General features: G+C 42.7%; 1 protein-coding gene across 1 annotated transcript in view; it reads left to right on the top strand.

Moving 5' to 3' along the window:
• Positions 1 to 625: 625 nt before the first annotated feature.
• The window catches only part of CRB1 (crumbs cell polarity complex component 1), a 69,920-nt gene continuing 52,487 nt past the window's right edge, over positions 626 to 18,058 (top strand). Inside the window, exons 1-5 of the mRNA XM_035537429.2 lie at positions 626 to 776; positions 1,295 to 1,879; positions 8,373 to 8,568; positions 10,677 to 10,816; positions 11,849 to 12,031. Of these exons, the coding sequence (XP_035393322.2) occupies positions 626 to 776; positions 1,295 to 1,879; positions 8,373 to 8,568; positions 10,677 to 10,816; positions 11,849 to 12,031 (1,255 nt within the window). The remainder of the gene's footprint in view (positions 777 to 1,294; positions 1,880 to 8,372; positions 8,569 to 10,676; positions 10,817 to 11,848; positions 12,032 to 18,058) is intronic.

Here is an 18,058-nt window from a genome sequence, read left to right as displayed (position 1 = left end):
TAATTAATTTTAAGTAGACAGACTGAAAAGAAAGCTCTGTAATGTGGGACAGTCCCAATAAAAATGTGGATTGCAAAAGTTCCATTTGGGTCTTACCATCTCCACAGCCTGGAGCCAGCATATCCCCAAGTAATGAGATTCCTAAGTGCTGCAGGATGCACACCGATGATTAACACCATTTCCATTGGCCCATACCAAACCAGTGAAGCTGTGATTGCAGAGTATTCAGCCCAGGTCAGCACACCTACCTCAATCACTCAGCATTAGCCATCCTCACTATTATTCGGTACAACTAGCACTCAGTTAAAGGTGGTATACCTGCTTAGCCAAACGTGGACATTCATTTTGTTATGGAGACAATTAATCAGGTTTAAAACAATTACACATTTTCATAGCAAAATTCTTTTCTTTTACTGGAAAGAATGCCCTTCACTACTCTCACTCTATTAGTGTTTCTCAGTTGTGTTTCATGAACAATACTGGTAGCAGCTCACTCTTCCTTCATTGGGAAGTGAGAAATAGCTATTGTTATTACCTGTTAGTCTTTACAGCAGCAGCAACTATAAGTTGTGTTTAATTGATGCCAGGAGCTCAGTTCCTGGGGGATAAGGGAAATATTTATACCATGTCCACTATGTCATTCCAGCCTCAGAGGCTGGAAGGCTCTCAGAGTACTATTTTGAATCTCAGGTATTTGGGAGATTCTTTACGGTGGAAGTGCTGTACAGATGTCAAGTTAGTAGTATTTATAATTGAGAAGTCAAAACCAACTCAAAGTGCGTAATAGTTTGAGTCAGTCATGTGAGACTAAAGCGTACCCAAGTCATTTAGCTTTGTTGAACTCCAATACAATAAAACTTCCACCACAAAAGAATCCAAAATGGTATTGCACTGAAAAATGTTGTTCAATTCCTCATTCTAGTAAAAAAAACAAAAACACACACACCACCTGTTTTAAACATATGTAAATGCATTCCATGTTGTTGGTCATCTCTGTTGACAGTCACAAATATTGTTGTGACAATATCGTTGTTAAATAATGTATTCACAGTCCTGGCACTACAGCCATGGCTGCTGGAAGTGAGAATTCTGCTCATATTTCCATAACTGTTTTCACTTTACATTTATTAGTCTACCAATATGTGCTGCACATTTACTGGCCCTGTTTTCTTCTCATAATCCAGCAATTGGAGCTATTAAATTTGAAACAATGTGGTAATAATTGCACCTATTTGACTCTGGTTTACTCCAAATGTGGTAGAAGTCCTCAGGATCTTTTTTGTTTCCTTCCTAGAGTCACTTTGCATGAGAAATGATACCAGGTGCCTGTCAAATTCCTGCCAAAAGAACTCTACGTGCGCTGCTGGTCACAGGGACGACACTTGCCGTTGTGCAGATGTACCACCTGACACTATGGAGGAACTCTGCAATAAAACCTCTGATCCTTGCTCCTCAAACCCTTGTCTTCAAAATGCTACCTGCTTAAGCTCTCCTGGAAACCTCAGCTTCACTTGTGAGTGCCCTGCTGGGTATAATGGGACTACTTGTGAAAGAGCCGTCAGCGTGTGTGACACAAACCCCTGTGAACATGGAGGCACCTGCCAAAATGGCGTGGCTGGGCCCACCTGCCTTTGTAGCGCAGGTTACACAGGTACTCTCTGTGAAATGGATTTTGATGAATGCATTTCTGAACCATGCCACAACGGAGCTGTGTGCAGGGATGGGGTCGATGAATACTCCTGCTACTGCGTCCCAGGCTATCAAGGCAAGCACTGTGACCTGGAAGTGAATGAATGTGTGTCAGATCCATGCCTGAATGGCGCAACGTGTCTCAACCAGATAGGAAAGTACGACTGCGTCTGCCCACTTGGGTATACAGGTAAGTGCCATTTTAAACAACCTTTTCTTTGTATCATGGAGAATTGCCATATTTGTGTTCTAAGATCTACTACCATACACACACACACCTATTTAGTCATACCTGTATTACCACATTGCCTTCAGCCTCAGCGGCTGTTGGTATATCATGGGTTATCTTATCACCTATCTTATCACCTGCAACTTGTGATATTGGATGGAGAAAGACTGAAGAAATCTCACATTTTCCAGAAACTACAGAGCAGTTTCTTAAACATCAAGCTGTGTCACAGGCCCAGGTTAACTTTCCTTTAAACAAAATATTCTCAAAACACATGTCCTCAGAGTGCTATACATAATTTTTAGCCCACAGACAAAACCTATGTTTGGCAGTGATAAAAATTAGATCTACTTTGACTTGGTTGATTTGCTAATCACAACAAAGAGTACTCTTAAACCTAGACATTTGCTTTGCAGGAGTCTTTTCCTTTAAAACACTTTTCTTTCATTTTTCCACCTTTTCTGAGCAAAGGTATCTTGTTCAGAAATTTTCAAAGCACCCTATTCAGATGTTTTCTATCAGTTTTCCTTTATGCACATTCGCTAATAGGCCTTTTTCTCCTCCTCTACTTTACCAGACCTCAAGGCCAAATAAATTAATCTATCACTTTTCCTCAACATCAATTCTCAGGATGGCTATGCCTTTCTGGTTTCATTCTGCAAAACTTTTCTAAGCTGTATGCTCTACTGATGTCACATAATATAACTAATTTTTCCCCTTCTATTATTTTTCTGATCCACTCCATGATTCAGTCTGGCTGAAGCCACAGTTAGATTTCTTTTCTTTTTGCCTCAGCAAAACTTTCCAAAACTCATTTCTGGCTTCTTTTCTGGGAAACAAAAGACCAATATTGCAGTGGTTTCCAGGCATTCAAAAGAGTGTGTCTCCCTCTGTGGAGCACGTAGGTTGGCTATTTCATAATAGCCGCATAGGTTGGTTATTTCATAAAATATTAGAAATTACAGCTGGACATTCTAGAAGAATGTACATTTGTCAAGAATGGAGATAAGCTGTTCATATCATCAAGAGAAAATATCCTTACACTCAATTCTTATTCTGCAGGTTTTTAGCAGTTCAAAGTTGATAACATTGTACTTTGCCATATACTGGCCTTCCAGTTGAGTTGGAAGGTTTAGTATCAATGCAAACTATGAACTCTGATACAAAAAAATGAGTAAGTGTAGTATAAAAGCCACAAAAGAAACATTTTCAGAACCAGAAAAGGGTAAGACAACAAGGACTAAGGAAAAAAATGTATCCTTCTGACAGAAGAAAAAATAAATAGATATTTTACAGCCAAGTTTTTAGCTTTCCAAGCAGAAACAGAAAAATCAAAAACATGCCACTGCATCTGCAAAAGCCATCCTCCCCCTGCCTAGAGGCCATGCATATTCTGAACTCACTGCTTAGCCTGTGTAAACTTAACTTTGACTAACCTTGTTGGCTTCCTTTCCTCTGTCCAACCAGAAACAGAGGATTCACGTGGAACTAGAACATTACCTAAGTTATACAGAAGGAAAAGTACTATCAGGTTCCCAAACTACCCATTTTTTGATAAATTTCCATTTTATCTGGCCCCATTTCTAAGAAAAATCATACCCATACCTTGTATACTTTCTCTACTGGAGAACATATAATGGCTGCAGGAGACAGTTCCCTTCAAATTTCAAAGCTGTATTCAGGGACAGGACAGCAAGAGAGAGCACACTGAATCATTAAAAAGAGAAAAGGGGATGCATTTTAGTGATAGATTGCCAGTCAGGTAAGCAAAGGAAAAAAGCATCTTACAGCACAAGAAGGGAAAAAATAACAGCTATTGCTTCAAGTGATTCAAATGAATAAGAGATGCGGTTTACAGCTCTATCCCAAAATCCCCATGCAGGAGGGGAAGTCAGAGGTAAAAAGCAGCTTTCCAGTGTCTGACGCAGCTCTTGTTGGAAGCCAGCCCTCAGTTAGCGTCCCTCATGAGCAGGGGGAATGTTGTTTGAAGGAAGCTTGTTACCTTCCTTCTACCCCACTGCTACCAGCGGGTGTCCAAGCCCGGGCCAAGCGAGGGGAAAACTACACAACCAGGGGAAAGCCAAAGAGCAGAAGGAAGGAAAAGCCTATTAACAAGCAGCATGGCTACTCTGCAATGATCAGACTCAGCCCAGACCTCCTGTGGTATCCAGGAAACTGTATTTGTTTAACCTGTGCTGTCAGTAGTGTCCAGGTCTGGATCTGTAGCTCACAAACTCAGCTTGAAAGACAGAATATACACCTTAGAGGCAGAGGGAGAAAACATAATAAAATAATAAAGCCCAGACAAAGAGAAATGAAGATTTAGATCAACACAAACTGCTGGAGGGAGCTCACCGTGCTGGAGTCACCCCGCTTTTATCATGCAGTTCTGCTGTTTTCCAGGCAGATGCTGTTTGGTCTCACCAAAGAATAAGCAGCAACACTCGGAGTGCTCTGCACTCAGCACAAGCAGAGTTAAGAAATGAAGGAGCCAGTGAAGGAAAAGACGTCTAAAACAAAGCAGAAGAGGCTGCAGTGCTTTAACATACAGCTCCGACACTGCTCCCAGCAGTAGAGACACTAATCATAATTCTGTAAAGGAGTAGCTGACTGTTCCTTCAGCAGTAAAACACCAGCTTTTAAAGGCTACTTAACCAAATGATTTATCAGAAGCATTCTTTTTTGTTGTTTTCTGCACCTTGCTGTGAGTTGTGCTAAATGCACAAGCCAGGGGGATTACTGGATGAAAACCCTGAGGTGTCCCCACCGGTAATAAAAATCCTCATTTACTCAGTCGGGGGATCTTGCCAACCATTATTATCCTGGCCTGACACCATGAATTACTGTGGGAAATCATCCAGCCTCATCTCATTTCCCTAAGATGTTAAAAAGGTTACATCTCCTGATATGGAGGTAGAGAATGCACAGTAAATCTATGGCAGTAATGTTAACCAAATGCTTGAGTTACTGGCTGCAGTTGCTACTTGTTTCACGGGCTATGACTGCTATTTTGTATGATTGGTATGCTGCAGTACTTCTCAAAATAGCTGAGAAATGTCACACATAATTCTTACACAAATGGAAGAGGTTAGAACGCACTAAGAGCCAAAGACTGGAAAATTTAGCATGAAATTTGCAGTTTCTATGATAATGCTCTGCATGTGTGAAATTATTTACAAGACATGTGTCACGCAGCTGTTAAATAATGAAGCTCAACTGCCTCACCGAAGTTTTGCTGGCTACCTTAATCAAATGCATTTTTTTCTTCCATTGGCCTAATTGCACTTGCTTTTAATTCACCCCAGCAGGGCCTAGTGCCGCAGCCTGTTAGCTACCCACAGCTAAGTATGTTAATTACCTTGCTGGGCTCAGCTGAAGCCAGTCCTCCACTGCCAGAGAACAGCTTAGTGTGAACTACCAGGGGCAAGGGGCAGCTCCAAAAAACAGTCTGAGTCCAAGACAACAGCAGGCCTTTTACACAGGGAAAAGCATTCCAGCATCAGATGAAATAGGTACAATGGGCGAGATCCAATCTTTGTGTAATACCTTTTACTATGATGTAACTGTGATGAATTCTGTACAATATAAGGAAATTATTACCTGATGAATCTTAGTTCTCGCACAGAATTCTTATCAGTAATGTAGATGCATCATAAGTCTTAGGCACTAAGATGAAAACTCCCACAGACTTTAGGTACCCAGATGTCAAACTACCAGCACAGAAACATCTACTCCACAAGCTAGTCATAGGTATAAATTGTTGTATTGAAATTCAACATAGGCGCTATGCCAAAACTCTATCAAAATCACCAAGTGGCAAAAGCTGCTGCTGAGTCAAAGCGTTACTGCTGCTGTCCTCATGCCTGCCTTTGCACTCAGCCTCTCCATGCTTCTGCCTCCACCTTACACCATCTGCCTGCCCAGAAGTGGGGCAGCAGTACCTGCCCCTGCAGTACCTGCCCGCGCTCCTCCTCCCCTCTTTCATCAGCAGCACTCCTGTGTCTCCTCAGTTAAGCACCGAAGTGGGTCAATACAGATCTGTACTCAGAGAAAGGATGAGGGAGTCCCATTGCCCTCCCCCACAGAGGCACTGCAGCCTCTACTGTGGGGTGAGGTACCTCAAGCACACGTCTCCCTTCCCAGCTCATGGTAGTGTTGCATCAGTAGCAAATGGCACTGTCCATCCAACAGCAATTGTCTGCTGCTTCCCACAGTGCTGTGCACAAGTGCTCAGTAGGACTTATTTGAAAAGCAAGTGGTAAAGGAAATAATAATCTTAGTTCTTCAAAGAAACCAAAAAAGTTACAAATACCCCTTCTCAGTCTTTCAACCCAAGGCACTCGTGGGGCTTGGTTTATGCTGAAACTGTCTGCGCAAGGAGGGAATGCCTCTGCTCTTAATGGCTTAGCCCCACACAGTAACAGCGGAAGGGCTTGGTGGTGCCTTACCCCCCCTTTCTGGCATATGATATTTGGCATACAGCATATTCATGACAGAATGTTAGGCTGAGGTGCAAATACAGATCTAATCTTTTCATCTTTCCTCCTCACATCTAAGAAAATCTGACAGCAGACTCACTAAAGGCTAGGGAGGAATTCCCCCTGTTTGCGTGGCGTATCACATTGGCTGGGTGTATTATAAAGAGAGAAGTTTTCTTCTGAGGCAACATTGCCGAAGGCAGGTTACTGGGCTTGATAGATTAAAGACGTGAACCAAAACAACAACGCTACGGTCTCATGTTAATCATCAGGCTGTTCTCAGGCCTGTAGTCTTAAATTTGGTTGAACTGAGGATCAGTTGAGCAGGGCTTGTTTTGTCACATGATTTTTAGTGTTCACAGTAAGCTGTTAACAAGCTCTGGCAGATTTACGGTCACTAGACATACTTCTGCAAACACATTGTTTACAATTACAGTGAATTCACAGGGCAATGACCACAGAGGGATTGCTCACTATGTCTGGATGTAATGTACATTACCATAAAGCTATAAGGGATCGTTCCTGTGCTAGGATCTCACACAGGCTCCCACTGAAAGCCGTGGCTAGCCAGATCCACGAGCCATGAGCCAGAAGCCCGGGACTGGTGACTCTACCCACTGAGTGTTTTATATACAGAAGAAGCTGTAAGAATATATTCTCGAAGTTTACAGTAATAATGCTTCATAACTACTAGAAAGATGAAAAAGTGCATGTATTTTAATGAGATTTAAGATTAAATACAATGAATGTTATGAGCTAACATCTTTGAATTTTGTTTTGTTATTTCAAGATATTTCTAGATATTTAGCCATAATATGGATTTTTATTCCTTTTTAAACATGGATGCTACATTCAAAACGATCAAAACAAATCAGTGATCAAGGAACAGTGCTAGATATTAGCAATGTCTAAAAAAACAAGTTAGTGTTTTATGAAAAATGCTCCTAGTTAGAAGGCACAAATTTCACAGCAGGACAGAGCTGGAAAAGCAGTATAAAGAATTACAGTTGAGCTCCTAAACAGACTGCTAAGGTAATACCAATAATCACAATGTGGCCATTCCCATCTTTTGAAAGCCTGCCCCATCTTGGACTGCAACTTTCATCCAAAAAATATATATATATATAAAAAATAAAAAATCCCTGCAGAATCTTCTTCTGCTGCAGATTCTCTTTCAAGTAAGAAACGTCCCTGAAAACTACTTACAATCCTATTGCTGCTTTGGTTAGCCAAACAAAAGACAGGGAAGTCCACTTAAAAGTGGCTTCTAAATTAAAATTTAAGCCTATGGTTTAAATTTTTGTGGCTGATACTGTAGCTGGTAAAGCAAGTTGATTTGGCAGATGAAAATAATTTTTTTTTTTTTTAATAAATCACTGTTTCTTACCCAAAGTAAGAAATAAGTAAACAAACATACAGAACCCTCGAATAATCAGAGCAGGAGCTGCTAGGTATAATCAAATCTTTTTTAGAGTATCCTAGACTGGATTAGAGACAAGAAAAGGGATTGTGTACGTAACCTGCCAACTATCAAACATAGCTGTAAAGTACCATTAGAACTGATGGAGCTTCATCAGTTATCTCTGAAGAGCAGCTTTGAGAGTCTGACCTGTTGGAACGCAGCATCGTAGGCCGGTTTAGTTACACATTGCTAAATCTTTAAAGCAAACAGACATAACTAAGCAGAAAACAGGGAAACCGACAGCTTCCCAATGGATTCAATTAACTGTGCAGCTTTAAATGGGCTCTTCTGAGGTCATTAAATTACTAATCACGTCTGTATTATATAAATACGATGGTGGCACAGTTGGAGTAATCTGAAAACTAGTTCATTCTGCTCCAGTGGTCAAGCTAACAAAAAAGTTGTTTTACCTATTGTCATGAATAACACCTGAGCTCTTTGGTGAAGCCTCCCAAGCCTTAAAAGCGAGCATCTCGCTAAGCCTGGGGCTTCCCTGCTTTCTTTGCCTCCGCAGGTGCGAACTGCGAGCTGGAGATCGACGAGTGCCTGTCGCAGCCCTGCCTGAACGGCGCGACCTGTCGCGATGCCCCGGGCGGCTTCTCCTGCTCCTGCGCTCCCGGCTTCCAGGGCCACCGCTGCCAGCACGACGTGGACGAGTGCGCCAGCCTGCCCTGCCGGCACGGGGGGCGCTGCCACGACCGAGCCGCAGGGTGAGTCCGGGGCCGTCCCGGGGCTGTCCCGGATCCCTCCCGGTCCGCCCGGGTGCGCGGCGGAGGCGGGCGCGCAGCGGGAGCGCAGCGAAGCGCGCAGCAGCTCCTGCCTCCAAACCACCTGCAGCCCTCAGGGTAACCAAAGGAAAGGCAGGGAGGCTGAAAAGTTTCTCCGCCCGATGTTAAAAGCTCTATGCATTGCTCCAAGCGCAGCCCGGCAGCCGGAGCTCTGGCATTCACTCACTAGCATCGACTCTGCATGCTCAGCGTGAGATTTTACAAACTGAAAACGTGTGTAAGCTCAAGTTTACATCACAGAAAAATAGCCAAAAGTCAGTAAGTGTATTCATGGAGGCGCTACCCTTGCCAGTGTAAGATTTGTCCTCTATCGTCTGCTTTCCAGTTTTTACAAATCTGTTTTGAAGATATTCATGTCCCAGAATCAGCCCCAAAGTCACATCAGCAAAAGGCATGCTTGCCTTGAATGAGAGGGGAAGAGATCCTGTTCTAGGAACGCTAGCAGTGTGGTGACGCGGCACCAACCTTGTGGAGCTGCTTTGTGGCAGCCCTGAATGACTGATCAGGACAAAAAAAAAAATCCCATTCTCCAGCATAGCCAAAGCACAACAGCAGGACAGGGAAGTCACCTTGCTCCGGACTGGTTCACAGCAGAGCCAGTGGGTAACCTGCAAAGCTTTTGAGGATACGCATGTGAGGTGAGCAACTGTGGTGCTCATGCAGGCCAGGCTTAATCACACTGTCCTCTTCCTCTGAGCTTTTAAAGCTGAGGTGCATGTAAGAGCAATTTTAATTGGCTTGTAATACTGCAGGACATCTGCAGAACTACTGGAGCTTCTTTACACAATGAAAAGGGTTGGACAACAAAGCAGTTCAAAGCAGAAGGGTAACTAGCCATTTTATGGTATTTTTTTTCAGGAGGGGGTGTTAAATGAAGAATTGTAGACTTTAAACAGGTTTTTCCTTTTCTGACTAATGATGTAGTACAATCAAGACTTGTGTGTTTGCCACCAGCTATCACAGCATTGCTCAAGGGGACAGGTTTAGCATTTAAAGCTATGAATACAAATACCAAACTAAGTTCCCTCCCAAATCTCAAACCAATTCTTCCAGTGAGGTTTTGGGAATGCAGCAAAGTAGGACTTGACCTCTTCTAAAACCAGTTGCACATCATTGAACATTTCTACTGTTCAGCAAGATTCCCCCACAATTTCAATTGTACAACAGCCAGTATATCATTTTAATGTAAAATAAAGCAAAATAATTAAATATTTTTGTTTCTTATAGTTACTAAAAAAAGGTCATCCGAGCATGCGCATTTATCAGTTATTTGACAAAGGTTTGTCTTTTCTTATGACACGTACAAGTTGACCTTAACTCCTATGCTTAAGGCCATAAGATACATGTATTTTATAATTAGGTAATTTTAAAAAGTTTAGACAATAGAGATTACTTTCACTTTGTTCAGTATTTCTTATAATTGTATATATATACATTAATTTGTTTACACCTAAACCCATAGCAGTAGCATTGCTGTCAAAAGGAAGCTATCTGTACTGAACTGTAACTATCGGAACTGCACAAGTAATTGACATCTCTGTATTGAAACCCAACAACAAAAAATACAGTGCTTTCCAACAAAGAGGAAATACCACTTAGTGATATTTTAGGATCAATTACTGTCTTATTTTTTGTCCATTTTTAAGAGAAAGGGATAACTCACTTTCTCTCCCGTTTTCATTTTGTGAATAATGTTAAGCCTACAAAAATTGCACTGGAAAGGGCAGAAATATTTTTCAAATTAAAAAAGAAGAAAAAAAAATCAATAATTCTAGAAAGAAATGAGCTGTCAAAACCTATTTGAATTCATAAGCAGTCCCCTCCTGGGCAAAGCCACCTATTTCAGGAAAACGCTCGACCTTCATTCCTGGTTTCTAGGTTTTCTCCTGTAACACTGGAGGACATCTCGGGCCTGGACTCTGCCGTGCGAGCTGTTAGCTGAGGCAGCACAGCAAGTCTGTGCCCCTTTGGGATCAAAGCCCAGATCTGCTGACTTCCAGCTAGACTAAACATTTTATTCTGCGTTGCAGGTACAGCTGCAACTGTACCGGTACTGGATTTATGGGCCTGCACTGCGAGACCCTAATTCCCTTGTGCTGGTCACAACCCTGCTACAATAATGCCACTTGTGAGGACAGCGCTGACAGTTATATGTGCCACTGCTGGCCAGGTAAGCTCCAAGTTCTCCCATAAACACCCTCTTTCCTTATGTAATAGATAAGTCATCATCATGTGCTGATACAAAACTTGAAACTATGTGGCCTTAAAAATGCTCTAAGAGCTAGGTGCTAGATGGGCTTCATTCCTCATCACGAGACAGAGCCCTGTGGGTATACTGCTCACTTTCCCCAGATAAGGATTTGTTGGTTTCCTGCACAGCAGAAGTGGGGGAGAAAAAAAAAGAAAGCTTTCTTCTTCAGAGCAAGGGCCAGTATCACCAAGTCAAAACAGGAGACTCAGCTGGAGCTGGGATCCACCTCCCAGTTTGATGTGTAATCCATCAACCCACACAGTACACAAATCACTGCTGTGGCTGACCCTTTTTTGCTCTTCACTAGCATGACATATAAATCAGTCTTAAAAACTTACTTTTCAGTGCAAAATATTAGTTGTCCTGTTCACAGATAAAAATTAAACTAGGCATTATATTGGCAAACTGCTTTCCTTCATATCACCGATGCATGCTCTGCTATCTCACAGCTTGGGGTGAAAACACACTGGGCTGTGTTTTCTTGTGTTTTCCTCTACCAGCAAGGCTTGCATACCCAGTCATTTGGGAAAGTGCTCCCGCACACCAGTGGGAACACAGCCACTAAGCTCTCCAAGAGACTTTGTGAATCTTTCAGCACGTGAACTAAATACAAAGACCAACTCCCTGCACGCCTGTCTTTGGGAGCTGGTGCAAAAGGCAAGGAAAGCTTTACACAACCTGAGAGCAGCACAACACAGTGCTTCGTTACCCACACAAGTCTCCACGTTACTTCCTAATAAGAAGCCAGGTCCATACAGCACAGCAAAGCTCAGCTAGCTTACACAGAACAGCCATAGCAATATGCAGCTACTGAGCTTCAAGAGGCACTTTTAGCACATGACAGACTCTGAAACCAAGCGCATCGCAGCATATACTCACAATAACACTTTCAGGTCAGGAATGAATTGGCAGCCCAACAATTAAACCCCTTCTTCCAACTGTTCTTACCAGGCTATACTGGTGCCCGATGCGAGACCGACATCAGCGAGTGCAGCAGCAACCCGTGCCCTGCCGAGGCACAGTGCGTGGAGCGCTCATGGGCGCGCTGGTACGGCAGCATCCCAGTGCTGCCCTCCCACTTCAGCTACGACAAGGCAGAGGGCTACGTCTGTAGCTGTAAACCGGGACTTACTGGTAAGGTTCTTTCGGTTAATGTAGGAAGTAACATCCTGCAGTATTCCGTGGTATAGGCGTGCTGTAAATCAATCTGTAAAATAAGTTTTGGGTGTTAAGGCGTCATAGTGCAGAGGGTCCCTCTGGCGGTCACGATACATATGTTCTGGTCGTAATTTGGGATGAAGGGTTTGTTGCATAGGTTGTGAAGCTAGCAAGAGAGCATCAGGCTCCGGGGTTGACCCCCAAGCCAAGTCCACACAGCAAGAGAGAGATGCAGTCTCTCCCACAGCCCTGCCTGCTAAGCCTCATTATTCAGTCACATTTGTTTGAATTATACCATAAATACCATCAGCTTATGTTGGCAAGTGTTTCATCATGAGTTTGAAATGCACAGCATACAGGTATTGTATTAAAAAATAATAATAATAGAGTGTTTTCATGAAGCAGCCATGAAGTACAACTCCCAGTCTTTCAGCCTTTGTCTCTACGCTACTCCTGTACTTCTACACAGTAGCACTGGGGACTGCCAGGAGCACTCCTCCGTGTGAGCATAACACCAGATTTACAAAAGATGTTGCAATCTAATGTGTTGATGATGTTGTACAGCTTAAATGAAAAATAAATTATGTGTGCAGCTGTGTTCTTAGGAAGAGAACAAACAAAAAAAAACAACTAACAAAATTGCAGATAATCATAATCCTAAGAAAGACGTGTTAAGTTTTGTGTTTAACACACCCTGTACTATTTTGCACAGACACTAGCAAGGTGGCTTTGGTTCTGGGTGTAGAGTCTCCACTCCATTCTGTTACTCTTTCTGTAGAGAATGTAATTAGTAGCTGGATTAATTTAACTGGTCTTCGCTTTCTCATTCCATTCATCTCCTGCACAGCTGCTAAACTTCCCCTGTGTCTCCCACCAGGCTGCACGACTGATCTCTGCAGCTTAACAGATACAAAAGCATACAGAGAGTACAACTTGTGCTCTGAATTCCCAATTGATTTTTCTTCAAAGGCACGGTGAGACCTGTTTGCTTTTGTTCTGCTCCATCCCCATAACTGTCCTTCCCTATCCTGTCACTAAGTGTTGCTGTTGTACTTTTGTTCTGCCTAAGAGAGCATAACATCAGGCTTCTGCTCAGGCTTATGTCCCCCGGTTATGACCCTTACCTCTTCCAACTTCTCTTCAAATGCTACTTCTTTCTCTTTGCTTCCTTCTAGCGGTGTCCAGCTGTCAGGTTTCTTTTCCTTCCCCTCTTGCTCTGTTTTAAAACCTCCCATGCTCTGCATGACCACTCAGAAGGCGGTTCCTTGTTTAGCCATCACCGTTCTTTATCCTCTCACTTCCTTCTATTGCCTATACCTGCCTCGTTTGCTTGATTGGGTCAGGATTCTGCTGGTTTTAGTCACTCAAGGGGGCTCCCTTACTCCCCCAGGGGTCAGTGGACCCATGTGCAGGCATACTCTAAATGATTGAGATTCGTGATCTAATGAAAAAAAAAAAGTGTCAGAATCTATTAAATCTATTAATCTTAAATTATTTTTTTACTAGATAAGCTCCTAAATAAAATTGAAAGCTCTCCAGAGATAGCGTGGCTGACAGAAGTCTTAGAGACTCTGCAATTCCTGCTAATATCACATGCAAATGACTTTACATAAAGCCTTCACATAAGTTCAGTTATCCGCATACCTGCTGGATGCTATATATAAATGTCGTTAGCAAAAACAAAACAAACAAACAAAAAACATACACAGAAAACAACGCCCCCCCCAAAAAAAGAAATATATATATATAAATTATTCTTAGCAAACAGTGTGCTTAGACAGCTGGAACCAGGAAGAACCACCTTTAACTGGGATGGTTGTAAAAGCTGCTGGTGAAATGCCTTTCAGCAATGGGCTGCAAACTAATGTCAAGACAAGGTTAATCTTGCTACTCTTGTCAGCTCATTCACTACCTGTGTTTTTCAGTATGGTCTAAATTTTAAATTGTTTTCTTCCTGGCCTGTGTGAAATATAAGGTAGTCAGGTAACTTGCATATTTGTAGAGAAAACAGCAGCATTGCTCTAGCTGGCAGCAAGCATCCCTGGGGTCCTAGGCTGTGCTCTAACAGCTGAACAAGACCTGGCTGGTGGAGATTGGGCTAATGTGAGGAAACTGATTTGCATGGGAATAACACCATTGCTAAAGGTCGGGAATTCAGCAATGCTCTTAAGTACAATACATCTAGCCTCCCCAGTCCTCCTGTTAGCACTGAGCATTTCTCTCTGGCCTTTCTCCTTCCCCCAGGTAATCTGAGAATGGAAAGTGCTCAAAATGAACCCCAGCCTCCTTGCATGTCAGAAGAGCTGAAGGCATGTCCTACAAGGAGAGGCTGAGGAAATTGTTTATGCAATTTGATTCTAAATAATACAAAGTAATAATCCTGGTGTGGCAAGTTTATCCCAGCCAGGAGTTTTTTTGAGTCCATTAGATATATGCCTTATCCCACATCAAAGACAGAAAATTCTTGAGGTGCTTCTACAAAGGGTTAAACTTCTCCAGCTCCCTTCTAAGTCAAAGGGCCTGGGGATACTCAGATTTCAAGAGGTTTCAGTACTTCTGCAGTAGCAAGCCCTACATTTTTGATATTACCTTGGTCTGCTAGCCCCCTAGCACAAAAGTACTTTTAATAGACTGAGCTTTCTTTTAAAGGTCTTGTGATTTGTTACTGCTAGCTAAAGGCGGCAGTTATCCTAGAACTTTATCCTTTCGTATCATGGATATATTGTATTGCTCTAGCACTGCACATTTTTTAAACAGAGTGTTATTTGAAAAGGTTCAGCTTCTCCCTTTCCTCATGAAAACACGTGGGAAAGGAGGAAAGCAGAGCTATGGCTTTGGTAGTGACTCATTTCACCAGGTTGTAATAAACTTAACACCATGTCAGAATTAAAGACTCTCTGAACCTGCAAGCTCTGTCAAGTGACACATTCCAGTGCTGAGCTGAGCCCGAGGAGAGGTGAGCGTGCGAGGCAGGCGGTCCTGCTCCCCGTGCCTCAACAGCAGCCCTCAGGTGGGACAGTGCCACCAGCAGGGCTGAAGATCATCCCTTTGGCTTCAGCAGGAGTGTCAGAGGAGCAGAGCCCACTAACCCCTTTGTAGGCAGGGTGCCTGCTGCCTGCCAACATGCAAACGAGCGCTGGCTGACGAGGACCTTACCGCTTCTGGTGTCTTGTTATCTGCTGTGTGCCAGCTGCGCCACCAGCACTGCTGCTTGCTTTGGCGTGAAGAGTTCCTGAGCATTTCTTTGCCCTTTTTGTTTGTTTGTCGTTTCCTGTTTTTCCCTTTTAAATCTCCTTGGCCCCTTTCCCAGTCTGTTGGACTGCTGCAAGAGAAAATGATACGATCAGACTGGTGTCGTATGTGTGTTGAATTTCTGGCATATGCATGAGGGAAAGAAACTGTCTCCTGGAGCCAGAAGATGAGGCAGATAAATGGCCAGTATGGGAGAGTACTGAGCACTCAGCTAACTAAAGAAAACCTCAACTCGAATACTGAACTGTGAACATCATGGGACCAGTGCTTAAAAAGAGATTCATTTGGACCCTGGTTTTGCACTTCAGCCAGGATGAAAGAAACACAGGCACACAAAGCATCACGCTTCCATTTCTCTGCACATCTTTAGATGCTGCTACAGGCAGACCATTTGGCAGATGTCATGGCAGACTGTCTCAGCCAGCCATAGCTCTCTCTCCTCTAGCCTCCTTTTTGTGTGTGACAGTATTATACAAAACATAAATATTATTTACCAATAATGGGTAGGATACTAGGTACATTGTTGCTAACTTGGGAAGCTTAAAACATGCACATATATGTAAGGTTTCTTTTTTTTAAAAAAATCCCATTCTGAACCATTAGTACAATGATCACAGAGCTGCCAACTATCTTAGATGTATAAAGTGATGTGATTCTTACAAAAATGAAATCAGATGTATAGCAGAGTTCTCATCTTGTCCCCAAACTCCAATTTTTTTCTTTATTTCCTCATCTGTCCTTCAGCTGTTCACACCACAGCAGTCAATCCTTGCTCTATCACAGCAGGTTAATTAACTTTATTTCATGGGCCATCATCACAGTTTAAAAGGTTATTTTATCTTGATTCTGAAGACTTATAAGACAAGACTATTCAAGGGGCATTCACCTGCTTTCCTTTTCTTTGCCCAAGGAAAGGATCAGGAGAACAAAGGAGATACAGAGAAAAAAACATGACTTTTTTCATTGCAGGGAGACAAAAGAAGAGAGAAGCTGGGCTGGCTTGAGCTGGTAGGCTTTTTCTGCTCCCTTCCCAATCCTCTTTTGTGAAAATAATTTTTTAGATCCCTCCCGATATTAAATTCTTCAAGGTCCCAAGGGAAAAGACGTGGTTCTTCCTGATTACTTTAGCACTTCATTGTCTCTGGGAGGGCTTTTCCACTGATAGAGAAGGAAAACAGAGGGCTGCACTTTCTCCCGGTCTTTTATAGGCCAAAAATATATAACAACGGGTAGCCAAACTTGACAAGCTATAGCAAGTTAGGTCAAAGAGACCCATCTGCACTATGATCACTATGCCTAGTCATGCCAGGTTCACTTTGTGGCTTGTCAGACAAAGAAATGGCCCAGGAGGTCAAGGTGGCACTTCACTGAAGTGATTGTGAAAATGGCTTGGCAGTGAATTTGACAAAGAAAGCAGTAGGGTAGGTTGACAAGAATGACTGCTGAGGGAGCTTATGGCTTATGGCAACCACGTCTTAACAGATGACTATGGCAGGGTGGATCATTGCAGCACCCGGTTGTTCCAGAGGCAGAAAGAGATGGCGAGCACATGGATTCTGCGTAATAATTTCATGATCCTGCCTCCAGTCCAAGTTGGGGAGGTGTCCATGGCACCTCCTACCTTTTCAGTGGGACTCAGGCTGCCCCTGCAGGCAAAGTGAGCATTCAAGTTCAAAACCAAAAGGTCAGGAGGTGCTGTTACATTGTGATTATTCCTATACAATCAAAGGTTTAAAAAGGAAAATGGTGCTACTATCAAGCAGTCATTCAGGGTGAGCTGGTTTAAGGAGAAATTATTATTAAGGAGAAATACAGTAAGGAGAAATACAAGTAAAACATGGGAAACAAACAAACAAATAAAAAGAATTAGAGTTTGATGGATACATAGGTTTCTTACCAGTTTGGAAACTCTAGAGAGGCTGTTAAGGGCATATATCTTTTCCCTCCAAATTCAATTCATAATCACTAGAAATAATAATCAACCCTTCACACTGTTAGACTGCTGTGAAAGGATCCCTTAAAAAAAATCAGACTCTAAGTGGCCTGCTGGCACTGGGAAGTTGTGCAGCAAAACATGGAAAGGTGTTGCCATTTTCTGAACATGGGGAAAAAGTTCCTATTTTCCTAAAGCTACTTCTACAGTGCTGCCCTGTCTATCTGCGTTAACAACTCTGTGAAGTGAACTCCTTCATACATTCATGTGTTCAAAACCACAGGGTGGAAGGAGGGGGAGGACCTTGTCTTACTGCTCCCAGCCAGCCCCTGGCAGCTCCAGCACTACAAGACCAGCCTAGCAAGCACTGTACCAACACAGGATGCCCTCAGGGCCTGGCAGGCACTTGCTGCCTGTAAAAACCCTACACACAAAAAAAAAAAAAAAAAAAAAAAAACAAAAAAAACAAAAAAAACCAGACAATTAGCACTTTAAAGTACTTTTTCAATCTCTCCTAAAGCCTCTGATCTTGAAAGAACATTTGGACAGGCTTTAATGATCCTATTCTCTAATACTTTTTAACCTTTCTTCAATCTGCAGCATTCTGGTAAGGAGTTGTTCATGTTGTCATCAGATTTGATTCCTTTTGAGTTTTCCCCCTCCTCCTCTACTTTTGTCATTGAGCTCTTCCATCTCCTCTTTTTTCTTAGTTTTTGGAACAGTTCAGGATATTCTCTTTGAATCACAGTGCGTCCTTTAGCCCTGGCCTGTGCACAACTCCAGGGAAAGAGGCAGACAGCTTTGCGGACAGTTTCAGT

This window comes from Cygnus atratus, chromosome 8 (genome assembly GCF_013377495.2).
Source record: "Cygnus atratus isolate AKBS03 ecotype Queensland, Australia chromosome 8, CAtr_DNAZoo_HiC_assembly, whole genome shotgun sequence".
In the NCBI taxonomy this organism is placed as follows: Eukaryota; Metazoa; Chordata; class Aves; order Anseriformes; family Anatidae; genus Cygnus; species Cygnus atratus.
Note: the sequence above shows the minus strand (reverse complement) of the source record. Positions and strands in the feature narration are given on the sequence as shown.